Raw genomic sequence first — 20,825 nt, forward strand, 5'->3', positions numbered from 1 at the left:
CTTCACCCTTGACCAGACTAGCTTCCCTCAGTGACAGCTGATTAGAGATGGAGTAAAGCCAAAGGATAACTTTACACTTTTGGTAAATTCCAACTAGCTAGATTATTGGGTCGCTTCTTAGCTAAAATGCAAATTTTATTTTCAGAAGCTCTCACAGCCACTTAGGTCATCTTCTGAGAATTGTCAAGGTACAAGACACACACTGATCAAGTTCTACAGCTATCAAGCTTTGTCCCCATCTCTGTTAGCTACTAGCTATACAGTTCACTCACTTGTTGTTGTCGTTGCTCCACTTCACAATAAACAACAAGTCACAACATAGCCTAACTACTAGACTACACTAGAAGCTACTACTCAACTACTATCACAACACTAGTAGCTAATGCTATAGACCTAGTCTATGTCAACACTACAGCTAACAGTCAGGTAGTTGACAATTGTTACTAGTTCTTTACTAATGTAGTAGCCAACAAGTCTAGCTCAGAGCTCAAAGTAATTTTATGTAGCAAGCTGCTAGCATTTCAGAAGCCAACTAACTAAAAAGTTATTACATATAAAGAGAAAGCCAATAAAGTGTTGTGGTTAGCTACTAATTGGTCAAATTTATAATGAACTAAATAATTAACTAAACCACTACAAGTTTTAGTACAAAAGTAACTTGAAACTTCAAAAAGAAAACTAAAGCCACTTTTTTTTAAAATAAGCCTTCCTCTGAGCTATCCTCTTCAGCCACACCTAACTAGACTACATTTCTAACACACTACTAACACTTAAGCTTAATGACTAACTACCTACACTCTGTTACTACTGCTCTACGTACACTAACTATTCTAGAGCTGCAACTTTTACAAAACTTCCTAGCAACTGACAAAACAGCTGCCAGTTGACGGCGCTTAAATTTTACCGCTCTAAATTTACCGCTCTGTCCATTAAATAGAATACTAATAGTTAATATGTACTGTTCGTTGAGTTATAGACTCACCTTTACTGCTCATGCCCAGAGGCGAAATTCGCGCCTTTCACCCTAGAGGAAGCACTCTAATAAAACGTTCATCGTTGCCCCAGGCAAAATTCATTTCATGTGACGACACGGCTTATCCTGTACTGACTAGTTCTCAGCTTAGATTTTAGTATATAAGGTTTCAGGCAACCTGGTATACCGTACAATCAAAGAAGTGCTGTCCTCAGAGAGCCGGAGGCCGTAAACACTCTAATAGAACGTTCACCATCACCTCATGATCAGGATAGAGCTCGATGTACTAGATCACGTGAATGTGCAAGCAACTGCTGATTGCACTGTTATTAACAAATCAGTAATATGATTGATAGTGATGGCTCCCAGCATATTAGATTGTTTGATGTCATATTATATACAAGTTGGTGGAGTCTCTGATCATAGAAAACATAATTATCACACAGTAACCAGCTGGGGTAGCAACATGAGTGGTAACAAGCTGTTACCGCTAATCACCAACTCCTGGAGTGAACATTGCAGTTGTTTAACCATTTATGAGTTGAGATGTGGTTAGCATTGGATGTGATTCTAGTAAGAATCATACACTAACACCACGTACCAAAGCATTAGAATATCACTAACTTTACTACAATAATCCAGGACTCAACAAGAGGGTCACAACTAGACCAGAGTTAGAAGCTACAACCTCTACAAAGTTGTAGACATTATTGAAAATTTACACACAAGGTAGTGACTGCTCTATTAGAGTATTTCATAGTTCTGTTCAGACTGGTATAAAATGTTTGGTAGGGTAGCAGAGATATTTGGCTGATCTAACATGATACTGTCAGTTAGTGGGTCATATTCGTAACATTCTGTTATCAGTGACATCAACATTGTCTTTCTGCTCTCTACTTGATTATAAGGTGTATAACTGAGATCACGTGAGACAGTATTAATAGCCTGAGAGCTATCCTGTGTCACTCATGTGACTAACGGTAGTACATACTATTATGAACTATTTGATTAGGTGCACAACATAACATATTTGTATTCTTGATCTACCTGTTATAGAAAAATGTCAAACAATTGTTTAGTAGCTTATAAGACATGTACATTTCAATAAATAAAACATGGTTGATAAGTTTTGGAGGGATATAGCTCTAGATCTTATCGTTACCACATCAAGGTTTCTATGGTAACACAGGTTGATATGTACAAGTGACAGGGTTGCCATGGTAGCAGCAGCAGTAGTAGTTACACGTCAGCAGCTCGTTCACACTCAAAACACAGACAAGTAATATCCTGACACTCTGGTAGTCTTATAGCACAGTGACAGTCACCACAACATTGACAAGTTGAAACTGATGGGCACTAAATAAGAAATACAACAACAAACCTGTAACCTGTATTAGACCAGCTAGTTATCTAGTTAGTTACAGAGTTGAGATTGAAAATTGAACAGCGAACTTTTACAGAAGACAAATTGCTGCTATATTAGCTCCTCAGTTCAAAAAAATTAAAATCGATAAAAATTACAAAATACTACAATAGATCTAAACACACCCACTTTGTGCCTTGTGGCACTTATGGAATCCTAATGGAAATTATAGATGTGTCTTAATAGATGCCATAACACACCAGCATTGAAACTGGGTTGGACATCAGGGGCAGATCCAGGAGCTGGCAAGGGGAGTGGCTAAGTTGCAGCTCGAGTTGTAGGTAGTTAATTCTCTTGTATTTTAGTATCACCTCTTAGTTGTTTTTTTTTGCTATTTTGGCTTTGTGAAGTCATAACAGCTGTTTAAAAGGCTTAATGTGTTTGACATTCACAGTTGCTTTGACTTTTGTTTTAGTAGAATTTGCAATAAAATGGTAGTAATATACATATGAATTGATTATGGCCTGACAAGGTTTAGTACAAGGTTTAGTATTTCAATCAAAAGAAGTATGGCTCCTCCACAAAGGATGGGGGGAAATGCCCCAAATGCCCCATCCTGGATCTGCCATTGGACGTATCTTCTTCTTGGGTGGGGGGGGGGTACACTTTAGAAAAAAATGAAGGTAGACCTGTAAATTCATGAAAGTTGTTATAACCATGTAAACTTCGCCCAACCTTCGTGATTACTGTTTCAGGAATGTATGATGAATTCCTGTGAAAAATTCGCAACCTTTTTTATGCAAGGTACTGTATGTATGTGTTGAGCTGGATCAAGGGTTGGTGAATAAGAAACCACACAACATCAAAGGCTTTAAACATGATGTAAATGGTGCATTTATTCATAAACTCATGCTACAGGCACACACTTAATGTGGTGTCCAGTGTAGCATCAGCAAGTGTGGAGTGAAACCCTCTTAATAAGAGGTTATAAACAGCCAAATGAATTATCTACTTATGAAACTACTTTGAGCAAGAAGTGAAGAAATTTAAGTTTCTGTCAACAAGGAGGGAATCTTTAAGGCCACCGGTAATATCTTCTTTGCTGGGTTTTAACATTCATTACAGCACATAGGGATTTCAAACACATCCATTGTACGGAGTACTGCAAGAAGTCAATTAGCAAATTCCCTGTACTAAAATTTGTTGTTTTAACTTTCATCAACGGCCAAAAATTTGACTGAAATATTCCTGATTTATGGTAGTATATGGTTACAGTACAATGAAAAAATAATATTTTTATATGAATCAACTTTTGCAAACTTTGCCTTTTATGAAATTCACAGAATAAAATGTTTACAGGTTTAATTTGCCACATATTATATGAAACTCTACACTAGCCATCCAGCTTTAAGCTTACGGGTACATTTTTGTATTTATGCTATTTAAACCATCACCATGGTTACTCACCTCACATTGTGGCCAATCACAACACTGATTACAGCCTCCACAAGGACACACACAAGACAGATCCCCACAACAATCACACTTCATGTCAACACAACATGGTCCACCAGAGGACAAGCATATGTCACACTGAGAACATTGCTAGAGGAGGAGGAGAATGATAAATGATTTGTAGTAATTGTGTAATGTCATGAGCTATTTGTAGATAATATTTGTGTGTAGTGGACGAGATAACATCATCTGGTCACCTTCACTGTTTTGTTGGTTGGCAAGTGGAACATATTTTATGACTTTTAGTTATCCATAACAGAGTGTCCTTAGTACCATACAACAGGTTATGTTTAAAGGAGTTTAAATTATTTGAAGAGCAGTGGTTCTACAAAAATTTAACTCATCAAAAAATTTCTAATCGTAATGTACAACCTATTACCAAGAGCTCATAATGAACCCTTGCTATTACATAAGAGCTCACTCACGCTTGCTACTACATGTGAACTCATGTTACAGAAGTGTGTAACTGTTGAACTGTGATTTTACATCCAACATTATTTCAAGCCAATCACTAGTAAGCAACCACCAACTGAACCCTTAAGCACTTAAGACTTCCCTCCGCACATGCAGTAGTTATATATGGGTAATGATTCATGCTAAACAATATTTCCCCTAGCGTTCCCCTAGCGTAGTGGTCCATATCTCTTTGCAGACATGATATTCCCTTATCACTTTAATTTGTACTGGTACACGTAGTCGCCAATTCAGCCAGTCAAACACGCACTACCAAAACACAACATTTGAACATGAGGTGTGTATTGTCTATGGTTTGAGCATTTGACAATAAACCTTTGACATTAATTTTTACCAGCTGTTCTTTGAAAATAACCCCTTATATGGTAACAATGGTACTACCCCAACTGGTGTTGTGTCATTAAATGTTTTAACACTGCATGGATGTGACAAAATTTTGGCAGTGTCAGCAAAATGGTTAAGGTTACCAGATGACTTTCTAAACACACATCCACACACTATACAAACATCAGCTGGTTAATGAGACTGTGTTAACTGGTTCTCACCTCTCTAGTTGGACATATGGAGTCCAGACAACTATCACAAGTCGGCACGTCACAGTTACATGACTCTCCAACTTGTTGTAGACACTCATCACATCTTAGACCACACTCAACACAACACTACACATCTTGACAACACTCAAACTTCACACACATGTTGCTGCAGACCTTCAGTGCTGGTCACTGTAAAGCATTAATACAATACAATACTATACAATACACACCAGTTTTCTATTAGTAGTAAGAACAAGTGTGTAACCACTACTGACTGTGTGTAGTGTACAAACATTGTTCCATGTCTGAGGACTACACTCATACACACAGTTACAAACACATGCAACATCAAACAGTATGGTAGTAGGGTTCTCCTAAAATGTATGCCATCCAACCATCATACAAATATCATACATGATGGAAAGCTTATGGTATGCTACCGTAAGAGGAAGTTGATACCTGTAGCTGCACTTATTAAATGATTACATACTGTACCCACCCCACCCTTAAACAACAGAACACATTGCCATGTCCTTATGAATGATGGCAGCTATTACAACATAGTTATGAGGGAAAATCCCTTGAACAGATGGTGGTAACATACCAATGTAGGGATCTTCCCACATAACAATAACTGTACTACACAGTATGAATTACAAGTGAGGTGATGAGGTAAAAAAGTAGAGCTGTACTGATACCACATGTAGGTTATCGCACAAATAGAGGTATCTTCGCTATTTTAGAGACCTTCGGAATAGCATAATAATCACCGAGGGTGCAATTCTGAAGGTCTCTAAAATAGTGAAGATACCGTGGATTTGGACGATAACCAATTTAAACTATGGCTCGTACGGCTCTGGTCACTGCCAATAATGGCAGCTTCCTGATCAAATTAGTGTTAATACCAGGGACGTAACCAAGGGTGGGCATGGGCGGGCATTTGCCCAACAATCACAAACTTTTGCCCAACCATCACAAGTAGCTTAAGATTCATGCGAGGATTCACAGCAGCACTCAAAACAACCCTACTTTAATACTGTAAAGCGTAAACGTGTAGCCCATTTGTTAAACCATGATTTCAAAGAAGGATGGTGTATCACGTGATCCATTACGCGGAAAATCCCTTGGGAAGTCCCTATAATTACACTTCATGTAGATGCACATGCCACACTCCTTGGTGCGGTTTAAATTCGAAATTTAAAATGCAGTCAAAGCGTGGTCACTATAGTCATGGTACTGTATCTCAGTATCTCTAAGTCACAGTAAGTGATAATCGTCAGTTGGATTCAGTGTGGATGGTGCTGGCAGCAAAAGATTTCATTTCAGTGGACTTGTCAAGTGTATTTTTTTGATATGGAAAGTACCGTATAGTCTAACTTACTATTGATGAAGGGAAACAGGAAAACGTACTCTTCTACATAACAATAATGGCATGTGCAAATGGAGCTGGAAATGGAGGAAAGGTCAAGTCATTATAAAGTGTCACATGCACAATTTGTACTGATTAACTGAGTTGTGGTTTACACCAGATTCATGCAAAATGTACGTTGGCTGCTATAAGTCTAGGACAAAGCTTTCTTGGAATGCTGATATTTGTGATAAGACTCATTATAGTCCATAAATTAGCGCCCCCGGCCTTCATTTGGGGTCATGTGGTGTTTACTTGAAAAGGCATTACATATCACTGTGGTGGTTGGCCTGTATCAAAGCTATGCTACCAGTTGATTGTGTGATGAACTGTTTACATTATTGGTTCTTGTAGGTTCAGCAGTTTGATGTCACGTGATGCTCGGCTACGACAATCGTCGGTGAATGCCTGCCCTACAAGTTTAACAGCATATAGCTAGTAAATGTTTGCATGCATGCAAGCAGCATTTATCTACACTATAGCATAGGTAGCTGTAGGCTTTGTGTGCATACACTTTTCATATTTTTCTTTGATAATGTCTCACATGATAGTGAGCGTATTTCTTGTGTGTGTAAGCCAAACTGATATACATTACAACATAACAGAGTATGTAACATGATCACTATGGTTGTGTTAATTTACTACAACTCATTTGCTTCAACAATGTAATCCTTGATAGTTGTGACTATTCACAAAAGGTTTTAATCTAAAATTGTCTGTTTCTGTCAGTGGAAAACACAGAACAAAAAACCGAACAAAAAATTCAACCACCAGAAAACAACAAAGTGGTGTAACAATTCTCAGAAAAAGAAGAAGAAAAAACTTGGATTAACATTACCACAACTTAGCCAGTGAGACACTTTCCATGGTACTAATACTGCTTTCAATAGTGCATATAATTTGAGTGAAATATCGGTATTGAGGACGTACAATGCATTCTTCATGGACTTTCCAGTGTCCTCCTTTGGGTCCTATGCAAAAGGTATTGATTTGGTAGTAGCACATGATGGCTTCTCTTTGTAATGGAAACTGTCCATATTTTTCATAGTGGCTACTTTTCGAATAGTTGATTCATAATGCTGCGTAACGGGTTGAACATAGCTGATAATGAAGTGTAATGGATATTTCACTTTTCAGACAATAATTGACAGCTGGGATGCACAGCGCCACTTTTTTTGTTTCATGCAGTATGCGTGGGTTCACCAGTCATAATAATTTTATTTTACAAAAACAGTTAAGAAACAAGTAATTTTCAACTAGAGTAGGGACCATAGCACATTGAAAAAAAGTACTGGAGTAGTGCACGATATTAAATCACAGCAAAACAATAAGAAGTGTTATATCCCTACTGTGCTCAAGTACCATTCCCTACTCTAGTTGAATATTTCAATTTTTTTGTGTACTTGTACACTATAGAAAACTAAAAGCCAGTCAGAATTTTTCTTTGTCAATTTGGTATTTGAAATGGAAATATTTTTCCCAATCAAATGACATTACAATCCAGCCTATTGATTTAAAATGTAATTGTTATATTGGTAATCACTTGGCTAGCTGCTACTGAATGTTTGTCAATATACTCCATCCTTTGGTAAAGAAGATGATGAATCCAAACCAATGCAAGATTTGATAAATGTTAGATTTAGAAACAACATAGGAACTGCTGTGCAAGTAAGTGTTATAGTTGTCAATGCCTGAACTATGTAGCTATGAAAGAGTGCTCAAATTATGGTTGGTGGCAAAGAAATGCTGCAGTGATGTCAGTACAATTTTGATATTAACAGTCTCATATCATCATTATCATTAACATCATTGCAACCATTCATTGACCATTATTGATTTTTAAACTAGACTTTTCAAAAAGACAATATCATTATTCTTTTTACAACTTAGCTTAAATTATGGAATAATAATATTGCAGATAACCAGGTAAGTGTATAGGGTGATATATGAGCTAGTATTCATAGTCTTGTAGCACAACGTAAATTGGGGAACACTATGAAACCGTATTTTGTATTCTTTGCCAAGTCTATAAAGACATACAGTGAAAACTAATGGAATTGTATTAAAGTACAAATGGCTTGTGCCGCACGTTGGTATAGTTCAATGCTTTTTCCAGAAGATTTTTAGCCTTAACCAAACGAGAAGTCACATAGTTTGTATACCTGTTTTGGGTATTTCTAAGCGTCCTCCAGACAATTGCTGGAATTATGGAAAAGCTAAGTGATTCGAGTGTGGCTTAGTGTAACAACTACAGTTCTTTGTTTATACAGACAAACTTACAACTCATGGAACAAGAGCCAAATCCTGTCCTGTAATAATAGAGCATAGCAACGAACATAGCAACATAACTAATGACATGATGCAACTGGCAAATTAATTACTTCCGGTACAACGAGGAGTGCTGGCGTGCAAAACGGAGCTTCCAATCCCGTGTTATTAGTATAGTATCTATGTTAATGGTGCATATAACTTGAGTGAATTATCTGTACTGTAGATTTGTAATTGACTGATACTCGTAATATCGGTACCGGTATCGGTACAGCCCTTTAAAAATACCTCCCAGAGGTACACATTCTAATTTAGCTAGTCTCTTCGGAGCAGCAACCCTTGCTGGTGTGCTCAGGAAAAACATATAACACATTACAACAATAGTTAATAATAGTGGAGAGGTCTCCACTATTATTAACTTTTGATTACAACTACAATATTATGATGTAAACAAGTCAACAGTCATAAATCATACAGTATGATAGTACGATAGTACTGTATAGTAGGGACCACAAAGGAGTGGGTGTGGCCCATGAAAAACATCACCCAAAAACCAGCTCACTTTTACCTGATGACGATGAAGCAGTACTGGTTAGGTAAAACTAAGCCCAAACAAGCTTTCAGATTGACCCAAAACGAAGCAGGTTGTTACAAGTTGAAGCAAGTTGCTACAAGGTGCTATGAAACGAAGCAAGTTGCTACAATATTTTTTTTTAAATTATGAAACCGGCGGAATTTTCTACTGACTGAGTAACTGACTGATGCCTTCAGACAAGTAGTAACTAAAAATAACAGCTAAAAAAAACTATGGGCTTGGTTCTTTCACTGTTCGACGTTGCTTCAGCCAAACATGTGTCTCTTGGCATACCGCAGTACATACAATGCATTCTTCATGGACTTACCAGTGTCCTCCTTTGTGTCAAATTCATCTTTGCTGACAGTGAAAGGTGTCGATTTGGCAGCAGCGCATGATGGATTCCCTTTGTAATGGAAATGATCCGTATTTTTCATAGTGGCTACTTGATTGTAGAGGTGCTTTTCAAATAGTTGATTAGTAATGCTGTGATACGGGTTGCTGGTCATTCCATCCCAAATCAACAAAAAAAAATCCTGACCCCTTTGGATTTTCATGAAATTTGGCATAGACATGGACTCTACTAAGAAACTTTCTCACACCAAAATTTGGCCGATTCTTTTGATCTCCCTTTAAGATATGACCACTCCAAGTTTATTGCAAAATACTACACTGGTTTAATAAAATGGCCATAACGTTGTCACTGATTATCACAAAACCTTTCTGTTTAGAGTTTTGGAATGCTTATTAAATTCTCTTTCAAGTGATATATTATTCATTATAATTACTCAAAGGAAAAAGTTAAATCACAAAAATGTGACTTTTTCCTTTGATCTTACTTTTTTCAAAAAAGGATATTTCAATTACTTTCATTTTTTGCTCAAATATTCTTCTAATACCCTTTTTTCATGACAGTAAGTTTGAAGTTGGGATGGCAAGTAGATCATGAGTTGTGGCTACATACATAATTTTACATGCTACCGGGAGTACAAGTATGAACACTACTATGACAATACATACTTTTAAATTAAATTATAGTATGGAATCTCATCAGAACATGGCCAAGTTGCAATACACATACAGTTGGAGGCATAGTATAGAAGTATCATAAGGTGATTAAACAGAAGTATCAATACTCTCCATCACTGAAGCTACACCAATTATACAATATCCCCTATTGCTATGTGTATCGATGCAGTTATGCTAACAACATGACTTTGGTGCAAACACCATCAGGAGTCCATAATAGAGATTTTATGAACTCCTGATGCCATATAGTGGGAGGGCTTAGTAGCAAATTATCTTATGATATTGTAAGTTTTATAAGAGAAAAGTTAGACAGAATTGTGGAAACTTCACAATAGGTCTCTATTAAAATTATGAAGTGGAGGGTTTTGATTTGGTACAGTGACTGTACAGAAAGACCACCTTATAAGGGCCAACTATAAATTCTCCTAATGAGATATCTATACACTAGTCCACCTTTCAAAAGCAGCCACCTGCCTGAAGGTGACTGGCCCAAGGCTTTAGATAGGTTCCAATGTAAATCATTCCTTATTCACCAATTCTCCACCAAATATTTCCTCCATCAAACTTTTGTTATTATGTAGTGTCTGCTGACATGTACAGATGTCCAACAAAATAGCAGCTGAAGAATTTGCGAATTTGGTGAATAAGGAATGATTTACCCTCTGACTTCATAATGTTAATGTAAAGTTTTCATAATTTTGTCAAACCTTTCACAAGATAATTTGCTACTAAACCCTCCCATTATATGGCATCAGGAGTTCATAAAATCTCTATCATGGACTCCTGATGGTGTTTGCACCAAAATCATGTTGTTATCATAACCGCATCAATATGCATAACAATAGGGGATATTGTATAATTGGTGTGTCTTCAACAATGGTGCGTATTGATACCTCTGTTTAATCACCTTATGATATTTCTATACTATGCCTCCAACTGTATGTGTATTGCAACTTGGCCATGTTCTGATGAGATTTCATACTATAATTTAATTTAAAAGTATGTATTGTCATAGTAGTGTTCATACTTGTACTCCCGGTAGCATGTAAAATTATGTATGTAGCCACAACTCATGATCTACTTGCCATCCCAACTTCAAACTTACAGTCATGAAAGAAGGGTATTAGAAGAATATTTGAACAAAAAATGAAAGTAATTGAAATATCCTTTTTGAAAAAAGTAAGATCAAAGGAAAAAGTCACATTTTTGTGGTTTGACCTTTCCTTTGAGTAATTATAATGAATAATACATCACTTGAAAGAGAATTTAATAAGCATTCCAAAACTCTAAACAGAAAGGTTTTGTGATAATCAGTGACAACGTTATGGCCATTTTATTAAACCAGTGTAGTATTTTGCAATAAACTTGGAGTGGTCATATCTTAAAGGGAGATCACAAGAATCGGCAAAATTTTGGTGTGAGAAAGTTTCTTAGTAGAGTCCATGTCTATGCTAAATTTCATGAAAATCCAAAGGGGTCAGGATTTTTTTTTGTTGATTTGGTATGGAATGACCCTTGCATGAACATAGCTGAGAACGAAGCGTAATGGATATTTCACTTTTCAGATGATAATTGACAGCTGGGACACACAGCACCATTTTCTTTTCTTTTGTTTCATGCGGTCACCAGTCATAATAATTATTTACAAAAAAGTTTAAAACAAGTACAAAAATTAATTTTCTTTTCAACTAGAGTAGGGACCATATAGCACATTGATAAAAAATACTGAATCAAGCTGGAGTAGTGCATGATAGTAAAACAATAAGCAGTGTTATATCTTTACTGTGCTTGAGATACCATTCCCTAGAAATTTTAATTTTTGTGTACTTGTACACTATAGAGAGAACTAACAGCCAATCAGAATCTTCCATGTTATAACAAAAAAATAAACAACCGGTTATATATAATAAAGTAGGGATTCAAGCGATAAATAGTAGTGGATTATATAGTTAAGTAGATCTTGCCCCACCCTGGGGCTTTTGACAGCGACATTTTGCTGAACTAAAAATTAGTAATCAAATTCCCTCTTTAGAGGTGGGGGACATAGTGGGGTTTTGGCAAGTTTCTTAGCCCCAGTACTTTATAATATTTTTTACCTACACGTCTCTATGGAAACTAGAAGAAAAACAAAAAGGGAAAAAACAAGAATTTACCTGACACCTAAAAGAACTTACAGAAGCCCAGGGAATGTTAGTGAACTGGTAGATGCTCCTCTGCCACGGCGAGATCTATACCTATTGCCAGGGGCACACCAGGGCATGTGATCGAGAACCATGAATGCACATGATGGAGGAGTGAAGCAAGGAAAACCCCAAACTGCAACAGGGCCTGAATATGGGGAACTCCACTTCTCGCTGAGTAAATAAGCCAAACACTTATAGGTGGTAGTGGATGCTTTCTGTTGATAGTTGACTGATGACCAGTTATATAACTGTATACTTTTGCAGTATAGACAATCGCGTGTTGGTCGTGTGCTATAATATGATTGGCTGTAACTATGTCGTAAGTTGGTTGTTATGTAACTTCAAAGTTAGTAGCTAAATAGAAACGCGAGTTCGTTATAACAAGATTTTTTGTCTTACTGCTTTGCTACTATCACATACTTTCCCAATTCCACCAGAGGAAGAAAAAACTAATCGGGTATACTCTACTTCACACATACCCTCCTCATAAGCACGGCACTTCTCAGCATCTCATACCAACGAAGTGGCAGTCAAGGTGGTGGACCGATTATTACTGGGGAATTTGACACTAGACATTGTCAAATCCCCTGTATTGTCCCACCCTACTAGGGGGGTGGGGCATGACAATGATAGATGTATAAAAATGAGAAGTTCTTTTGGAAAGAGTTAGAACTTGACATTGCACTCACATACATGATAAACTCACTTGTAGCCATAATTTCACCACCACGACTATTATAGCGATAATCAAGAAGACACCGAGTAGTGCACACACTACGATCACTATGGGAAACTCGTCCTCCTCCTCTGGCGGTTGAGTAGTAAATGGTAATTGGTAATAATCATCTGGTGTGCTTCAGATGGAACTGACATTAGCAGATTAACCCATTAGCTATGAAAATAACATCTCATTAACCAACGCACCACTATTGTTCAGTTTGTAGAGCTCACTTCGTTAAACGCTGAGTTAATTTATTAGAATACACGCGACTGCGGACCAGGTGCTACCTCCTAGGTCAGGTTGTCCACACTCTAAACCAGCAAGATAGGAGCGGGGAGGTACAATTTTTTGGCAGTGCCAGTGAGTCTATTGTATTTTATTTGTTATTTTTGTCGGTGATACAAATTTAAAATGTGAGAGTACAAGCATAGATAGTGGATAGTATAGGCGCTTACTCGCCTCTACTATCTATGGTACAAGTGGGGTTAACTGCATGGGTTAAGAGACGGATCCAGCGAAAGTGATACACCCAGACCCAGATGGTCATGAGGAAAAGTTCCTTAGCTAGTGTTAAAATGTTCACTCAATTTTACAATGAAATATGAATGCCATTATTGCATCTGAATGGCCTTATGATAATCAAGGGATTGGAAATGTAATAGGCCACTCCTCTGTTTCCCATCCACCACCTGCATCTTGTTGTCAGCTCTAAATACTATTTACTGGATTCGTGCCGTACACTTGAATAGTACCACACTATACTTTTGTAATTACTCTTTACTAGTACTCTCACAAGGGGTGGTCACTACCAATAGTCCTGTAACAATCTGTGACCAGGATCAAGGTTTTGATCGATGAAAACATACCTTGATCACTTGATTTTCAACTTTAAAAAAAAAGCAGCCTTGATAACTTAGTACATATTTTCGTAAATTCTCGTTTGGTTTACAAGCTAGTATAATCACCACTTTCTAGGGTGTCTTGATCATTTGATTCAGTGCTAATTTACCACTTGATCGCTTGATTTTGATCCTGGTCACAGATGGTTCTAGAGGACTATTGGTAGAGACTACCCCTTGTCTCATACCTTTAGTATTCATCTCCATCTTGATTTAAGGAAGGGATATTGTCCTGGTAAAACTTGAACAGCTGTCACATAATTGAAATTACAAATATTAGTTAGTAAATTGACCACGTAGCACGAGGCATGACATGTTTGTGCTGCAAGGACTTGAGTGAAAGAAAGGTCTTATATAGAAGAAATAAGTAACAACATGTGATTATTTTGTAAAACTATGGCTATAGTAGTGGCAGGTTTAATATATCCAGTGAGTTGGGGTCGCTACTCTAAATATGTAACTCATTACATATTACTTGTTACTTCTATGCAATGTAATATGCTACAGTTACATATTACTCACAGAAACAACCAGTTACACTCATTGCTCTAAGGGCTGTAACTAGTAATAATATTACATATTGTTTGTTACAAGTTAGTATTTCTAACAGCCTACAACTACTAGCGAGACACGTATTTCTCTGGTGTAATTCAACTGTGAAACATGCTTAGTTGAAGCATCTTTTTTTGGGAGTGTCTATTTTACGGACCGGACCGGAAGTTCCTGGTTAGGAGGATGTAAGTGTTAATTAGCAGGCCTATTTTACGGACCAGACTGGTTGGATATGTATAGCTACACGTCATAAGAACCATCGGACTGTTTAGCACACTACTTGAAGTGTTTAGTACAGCTGGCCCATGCATACACGCTTGCATTGAACTGATCAGACATTGGCTCCGACTGGATGGTTTGCTCTGTCGTGTGATAACTAGTCCACAGCAGCTAAGACTAATCAGCTGGCGTACGTCAGTAGCTTGCATGGCTAGACCTGGTTGCGTGATTAGCTATCTTGTGAATGGCACCTTACACCCTTATTTATATAAACAGCTTAGCTTGTTCAGAAGATGCTAACAGACTTCAGTTATATCGCAAAAATTAATACAGATCAACTTGTAATAGTTCATACTAAGCAGCTAGAAAGCTTTTCATATAGAAATTAAACTCTAATAATGACTGGAGAAAACAGCTATTGGCCAGAAGCACAGTTTATACAATACCAAGGTACGCGTCTGTCCCAAGCATCTTCAGGAATTGGAGTAGTGCAGATGTTGCCATGGTACCACTTTTCACATTTTGAGCAACAGATCATATCTGGTTGGCTTGGAATGTCTGGCATTCTACAATCACAATAAACTCTGACTGCTTCACTGTTTCAGATTTTGAATGCTCTCCTTCTCTTTCCTTTGATAGGAAACATTGAAAAGCTTTGATTTTGAAGACACTCCACTAAATGTCCACGCATCAGTTGCTGGTCAAAGAGGAATGATCCAGGTTTCTGACCAAGGCATAAAGTAACAGAATAGGCAATGCTAAATATGCCACAGTCATTACTTCCATACTGCTTATGCATGTCTACAAACTTAAGGACTAAACTAGGACTGTTTGTCTGCAGCAAACAAGCCACTTGAGCTCTAACAGAGGAGCTGCTGCACGAAAAGATGCTATCGTAAACGTACACACTGTCTGGTTGGTCCGTACCCAGGTTACTGACAGTAAGCCAATGATGTCTGTCACTGTCATGAAGAATTTGGATAAAACCAGGTCCAACTGTTGAGTAGTTCATTGTAAGTCCATAGAGAGCATCTTGGAAGGAAAAGTGTGGCAATGAAAATTGTTTATGCAGGGTAAACTGGCTGGCATTGATAATGCTGCAATTCATCCATGCTCCAGTGGTGATCACTGCCTTGTCAGAATCCATAAGATCTAAGTCTTGTACCCACCATGAACTGGTGTCACGTTCTGGAAAATCAGATTCTTCACATATGGTCAAGTCTATTGCTATCTTGTCTTGGTATTGTTTTTTGGTTACTAGCTTGTCGCTTTGATCTTATTGCTGAGTACAGCTTCTTGGCTTGTGGATTTCCTGTAGTTGAACATTCAATTTCATCTGAGTCTACTCCATCTTGGTTATCTATAGAACAACATAAGTAATCAATTAATAGCCACACTGTAAAACTAACATGTGTTCTAATTAAACAGCCATGCATGTATTTGATAGAATATACTTACATTGCCCAACACGAATCTTTGGAACACCTAAAATGTTACGTGTCCAATCACATAGGTCATCAAACCTAGAACTGGGAAAGCTAGTAACAAAATCTAATTCAAATTTGTTACAGTATTTTATTTCAATCCTCCCACACTCTTCTTCCATAAACTTTACTAGCAAATCTGTTTTCAGTAGTGGCCGCTCCTTGTAAAAGTCTGAGTCTCTGAACTTATCAAAATCCCTTCGGTCTGCGGATGATGCTAAAACATAATTTCCAATTCTGGTCAAGTCCACCCTGCCACATTGTTTTCTGGTCTGTAGCCAAGTATGCATATCTAATGTGACATACATCAGAATCTGTCCAGGCTTCAGCTAAAAATAGCCAATGTAATTATAGTGAAAAAAATAAATTAAATAAATACCGGTGATTCCATCTCTTGTTCAACCTCATCCATAGAATAGTCTATCTTAGCATAAGGATTAGTTACTACCCACAATCTTAGTATCTCAATATGAAAGCATTTATCTTGCAACTCAGGCTCATCAGAATGTCGTTCCATCGTGTTACCTATGTTAGTAAAATAACAGTAATATTTAAAGTAACTGCTCAACATGTAAGATACCAAGAGAAAGCTCCTCATCTTGATTTCTTGGAATTGGGCTGAAACTATCAGACTTAATGGATTCTACCTCTCTGCCTTCTCCTCCAGCTACAGAAATCAATATTAAACCTTTTACTGCTTAACCAATCAAAATTTTTAATATATACCTTTGGGTGTCATACTTGAAGCTTTTGGAGATTTGTTCCGTGTGATTAGAGTTGTTGAGTTGCTAGGGTCAACACTTGATGCAGATGGGTCAAGCTGTAAAATGATATATATAATTTAATATCAGCTCTTGTTAGTATATGGTTATGCTTACATGATTACTAATGGATGCATTGATTAAGTCTGGAGCAGCAACGATATCAATATCTCCTGGACGAGGCCTCTTGTGTCCAGATGTCTTGTCCTTTCTGGTCCTTGAGTTTCGGCGAAGTTGGGTCAAGTTTATTTTCAGTTGAGCATTTCCAACTTCTAAACCAATACTGATCTGTGCTGCTATTATGTGGTAGCAAAGTCCACTTGATGGGCATGAACAGGATTGTTTATTGTTTAGGAAATAAACGCACAACATGTGGAGTGCCAGTTGTACCAAGTACAGTAAAGACACTCAGTTTCTCATTATGGGTTATTTCTCCTTGATCAATTATCGCCCTATAGATATTCATAAATATAAAGATGTAATATTTAATTTCACAGATCAGTATACAACATAATGAACCTTTATCACCATAATATCATAAAGGCAGAAATTTTCAAAGGACGATAATGTTGTGAATGTGTTTAAAAACCTAATTTCAGTTTCAAAAGCAAGCTTATAGGATTATGTACACACTATGCAAAACTTTTACTCTTATACAATATAAAATTAACCCTGGATTACTTTTACTAAGTCAACAAAAGCACCTATGGTCTAGTTTACATTAAGTTATAAGTGTGACTGGATTTGACAAAATCCGGCTGTGACACAAAGTGACATTCTGAGATATGGCGATTTTAAGCAAATATTGCATTATAGCTTCCTGGTGTGTTATGCTGCACAAATAAAATTCACAGTGAATACTCGTCCATTTATTAGCAATAACTGTGTGGATGTATAGATTTCATTCTTACGGGGTTGTTTATCCACTGAAGAAGCCTACCACTCCATCCCTTACCTATACTAATAGTTAGGAGTATTTTACCTTGCTCGTGAATACTGAGTCGACATGGTATCAACTGCTACTGGCTCAACAAGTGGTGTATCATCAACGACTGCTTCTGCACTTGATAATGCTTTTGATCGAATGTTTGCAACTATGGAAGCAGGTGGTATGGCCTTTAGCAGGTGGTATGGCCTTTAAGATCTTAAGTTCATCTATTTCACTTTTTAAGCATGAAAAATCAGGCAATAGTGTGTATGTGCCAATTCCACAGAACCCTCTTTGGATCTCATTATAGTAGTAAACCTGCAGGTAATAGAAGCTAAGGACAGCAGAGTCTACTGGAGCTTCTTTCCATTTTTGAGAACAGCATTGAAGCTTTCTGATTGATTAGACGTCACTCCACTAAATGCATTGTATCACCCAGCGGTTCCAGGACCCATCTTCCAAGGGATGTTGTGACCTAGAATAAAACGAAAGCTTATGTGTGGTACAGTAAAAAATGCACTAATATTAATACCCTTACTTGAGGATCGATATATTGGTTGTAGTATTCACGGAAAGGCACGCTCCAGTAACCCATTAAACTGTCCAGTTTTGATCTATAGCTCTCTTCATTCGGCTGATGAAACAGATCTCGGAGGTGACAAACATAAATTGAAATCTCAAGAGATTTAGGGTTTTCAGAAGAAGTTCCCTTCAAATGGTCTTGTAACCACCTCTTAGCAGCATTTATCACATGATTCCAGCACTTCACCACCTTCACCCCTGGCAAATTGTTCTCAATAGCCTTGCCCAATGCAGTTTCACTGTCCACCACAATCGGTATTGGTGATTGCAATTTCTGCAAGGACGGTAACTGTGTTTTCATATGGCTCATCATAATTTCACATGCAGATTGGTACTTCCTTTCATGGATAAGGAATGCTGCTGGGATAACTGGACTTGACTGAAACAAGACATGCCGAAACAAAAATGCAGAGATATATAAATGCCCTAGTTGAAACTTTGTATCATATGACAATAGGACTGGCTTAGGACAATAGTTTAATGAAATCAAGTTGTCCAGTTGTTGAAAAAGATCTTTGAACCCACATACTACAACCAAATCAGGAAACGTGTCTATTTTTAACACATAGTCTTCAAGGTCTGCAGCCAATGCATGCAAAGTAACTATTGCATCGTGGCTTAATCTGGTTAACTGCCTCTCCTTCGCTTGAGCATTCCTGATTTGTTTTATATTCCTTGGAACCAACACTGGTTGATGAAGACTGGAGCAACTAGCCTTTGAAACCAACTCTTTGTATGCATTTGCAGGTGATTCATTGATTTTACCCTCCTCTAGCAACAAAGATGGGCATGTTCTGTAGTACACTTTTGACTGCTTTGAGTTTCCATGTGGAAACTGAACTGCAATGCTGTGATCACCCAGGTAATGGACCAAGTTAGATTGTTGGTGTTATCTAACAATGAGTACGCTAAGCGTTTAAAAGACTTGTCTTTACCATGTGGTGTAACACAAATATAGTGAACCTTCTTAACAACTGCACCTCCACCAGGAAGTTTCTTTGTGCCATTCTGATACCAGCGATATTGGTCAGATTTCCAGTCCTCTGTGTATGTACAAACCACCATGATAAAGAACATAAAATAGCTAACTGCTATGTACTATTACACTAAGGGCTCTTGTTAATATGTACACTCAGCCATTTTCATTAGTCTATCTGGTTAAGCCTCTTTTGGCATGCTATATGTAGCTAGCTAACACATATTTGCTAGTATACCAGCTAAGCATAAAAAAAGCAAGTTGGCTTGATCTCTACAAGATAAAAGAAAACATGTTAATTGGATCAATACTCATTGAAACGCCTATACTGAACAGAAGCTTACTTTCCTGGATCACACTTGTAGGCTTGAAAATATATACCTCCCCTCCCTTAGGCTGAACTGGTGGAAATGAAGTCACACGTGTCTTGACGGCACTATCAGTATCTGGCCCTGGACTCATATCAGCAGCAAGTTTTAACCATCTAATGACTTCCTGGATTGGCAAATCTTCATTCTTGTCCACTGCGAAACACACAATCTTGTCCATCTTCGGTTGCTCTCACTAAGCAATCCGAGGAAGCAATTGCTCTTTGGTTGCACGTGGAATGCGCAATGAAAAGAACGTGCGCCTGCCGCCGGTCTGGTCCGTAAAATAGACTCCTAAACACTTAGGAACTTCCGGTCCGACTGTCCGGTCCGGTCCGGTCCGTAAAATAGACACAGCCGGGTTTTTTTAAAAAATAACAATTGAAAAAATCTTTACCTCAAGGGCACTCCCCATACACTACCACACTTTGTTCATGTCTGCAATATGTCTCCAGTGCTCTAGGCCCAAAATGAAACTGTTTATGTGTCTGGTCGATACAATGTGCTTTAAAAAGAAGTAACAATGTTACAAATTCTGGATGTACGTAATTTCCATTATATATTACTGGCTACTCCGTCATGTAACACATTATATCACTTGTTACTGCAAAGTAATATTATTACAATATTATTACATAACTCGTTACCCCCAATTAAATCTGTTAGTAGTGTACCAACCACAGTGTAGTACCATATGAAGGGTTTTATCCTCATTTTTGGACAAAAAAATAATAGTACCCCTGGGGCACAAATCTTATGTATTTTTCATGTTTTGTATTCTGTACATGCAGGCTGAGATTTTGTAGTCAGCTGACTTGGGTCACATGTCAGCAGAAAAGCTGCCAATCTCCCTCCACTTCCAAGGTACAGCTCTTTAAGGACTATGTACACATGTTCCACAAAGAGATTGTGTTTTGATATAATAGAGGAGGGTATAGGTGTCCTCCACCATAGACCTAACCAGTTTGAGGTAACTACAATAGAATTCCATAAACAATTTTAATACTCTAAT

The 20,825-nt window shown here is 37.6% G+C and overlaps 2 protein-coding genes across 9 annotated transcripts in view; one reads left to right on the top strand and one right to left on the bottom strand.

The window, feature by feature from the left end:
• The first annotated feature begins 13,278 nt into the window (after positions 1–13,278).
• The window catches only part of LOC136241415 (protein PTHB1-like), a 33,893-nt gene continuing 26,346 nt past the window's right edge, over positions 13,279–20,825 (top strand). For 5 of the 7 annotated variants that reach the window (XM_066032618.1, XM_066032619.1, XM_066032622.1 and 2 more), the window contains exons 1-2: positions 13,287–13,404; positions 20,605–20,677. The gene's annotated coding sequence lies outside the window, so the exon portion shown is untranslated. Of the gene's footprint in view, positions 13,405–20,604; positions 20,678–20,825 lie in introns of all 7 variants that reach the window. The other 2 variants (XM_066032623.1, XM_066032621.1) reach the window with 2 other exon arrangements.
• LOC136240719 (uncharacterized) lies at positions 14,562–19,229 on the bottom strand. 2 transcript variants are annotated; one of them, XM_066031756.1, is made up of 7 exons: positions 17,942–19,229; positions 17,077–17,411; positions 16,940–17,018; positions 16,779–16,865; positions 16,578–16,723; positions 16,173–16,527; positions 14,562–16,074 (listed from the first exon to the last, which is right to left on the bottom strand). In XM_066031756.1, the coding sequence occupies exons 2-7, from the start codon at positions 17,329–17,331 to the stop codon at positions 15,920–15,922; spliced, it is 1,077 nt and encodes a 358-aa protein (XP_065887828.1). In that variant the 5' UTR covers positions 17,332–17,411; positions 17,942–19,229; the 3' UTR covers positions 14,562–15,919. The 2 variants fall into 2 exon arrangements, with proteins under 2 accessions (XP_065887828.1, XP_065887827.1); XM_066031755.1 differs by having other exon boundaries at positions 16,925–17,018.

This window comes from Dysidea avara, chromosome 12, assembly GCF_963678975.1.
Source record: "Dysidea avara chromosome 12, odDysAvar1.4, whole genome shotgun sequence".
Classification (NCBI taxonomy): Eukaryota; Metazoa; Porifera; class Demospongiae; order Dictyoceratida; family Dysideidae; genus Dysidea; species Dysidea avara.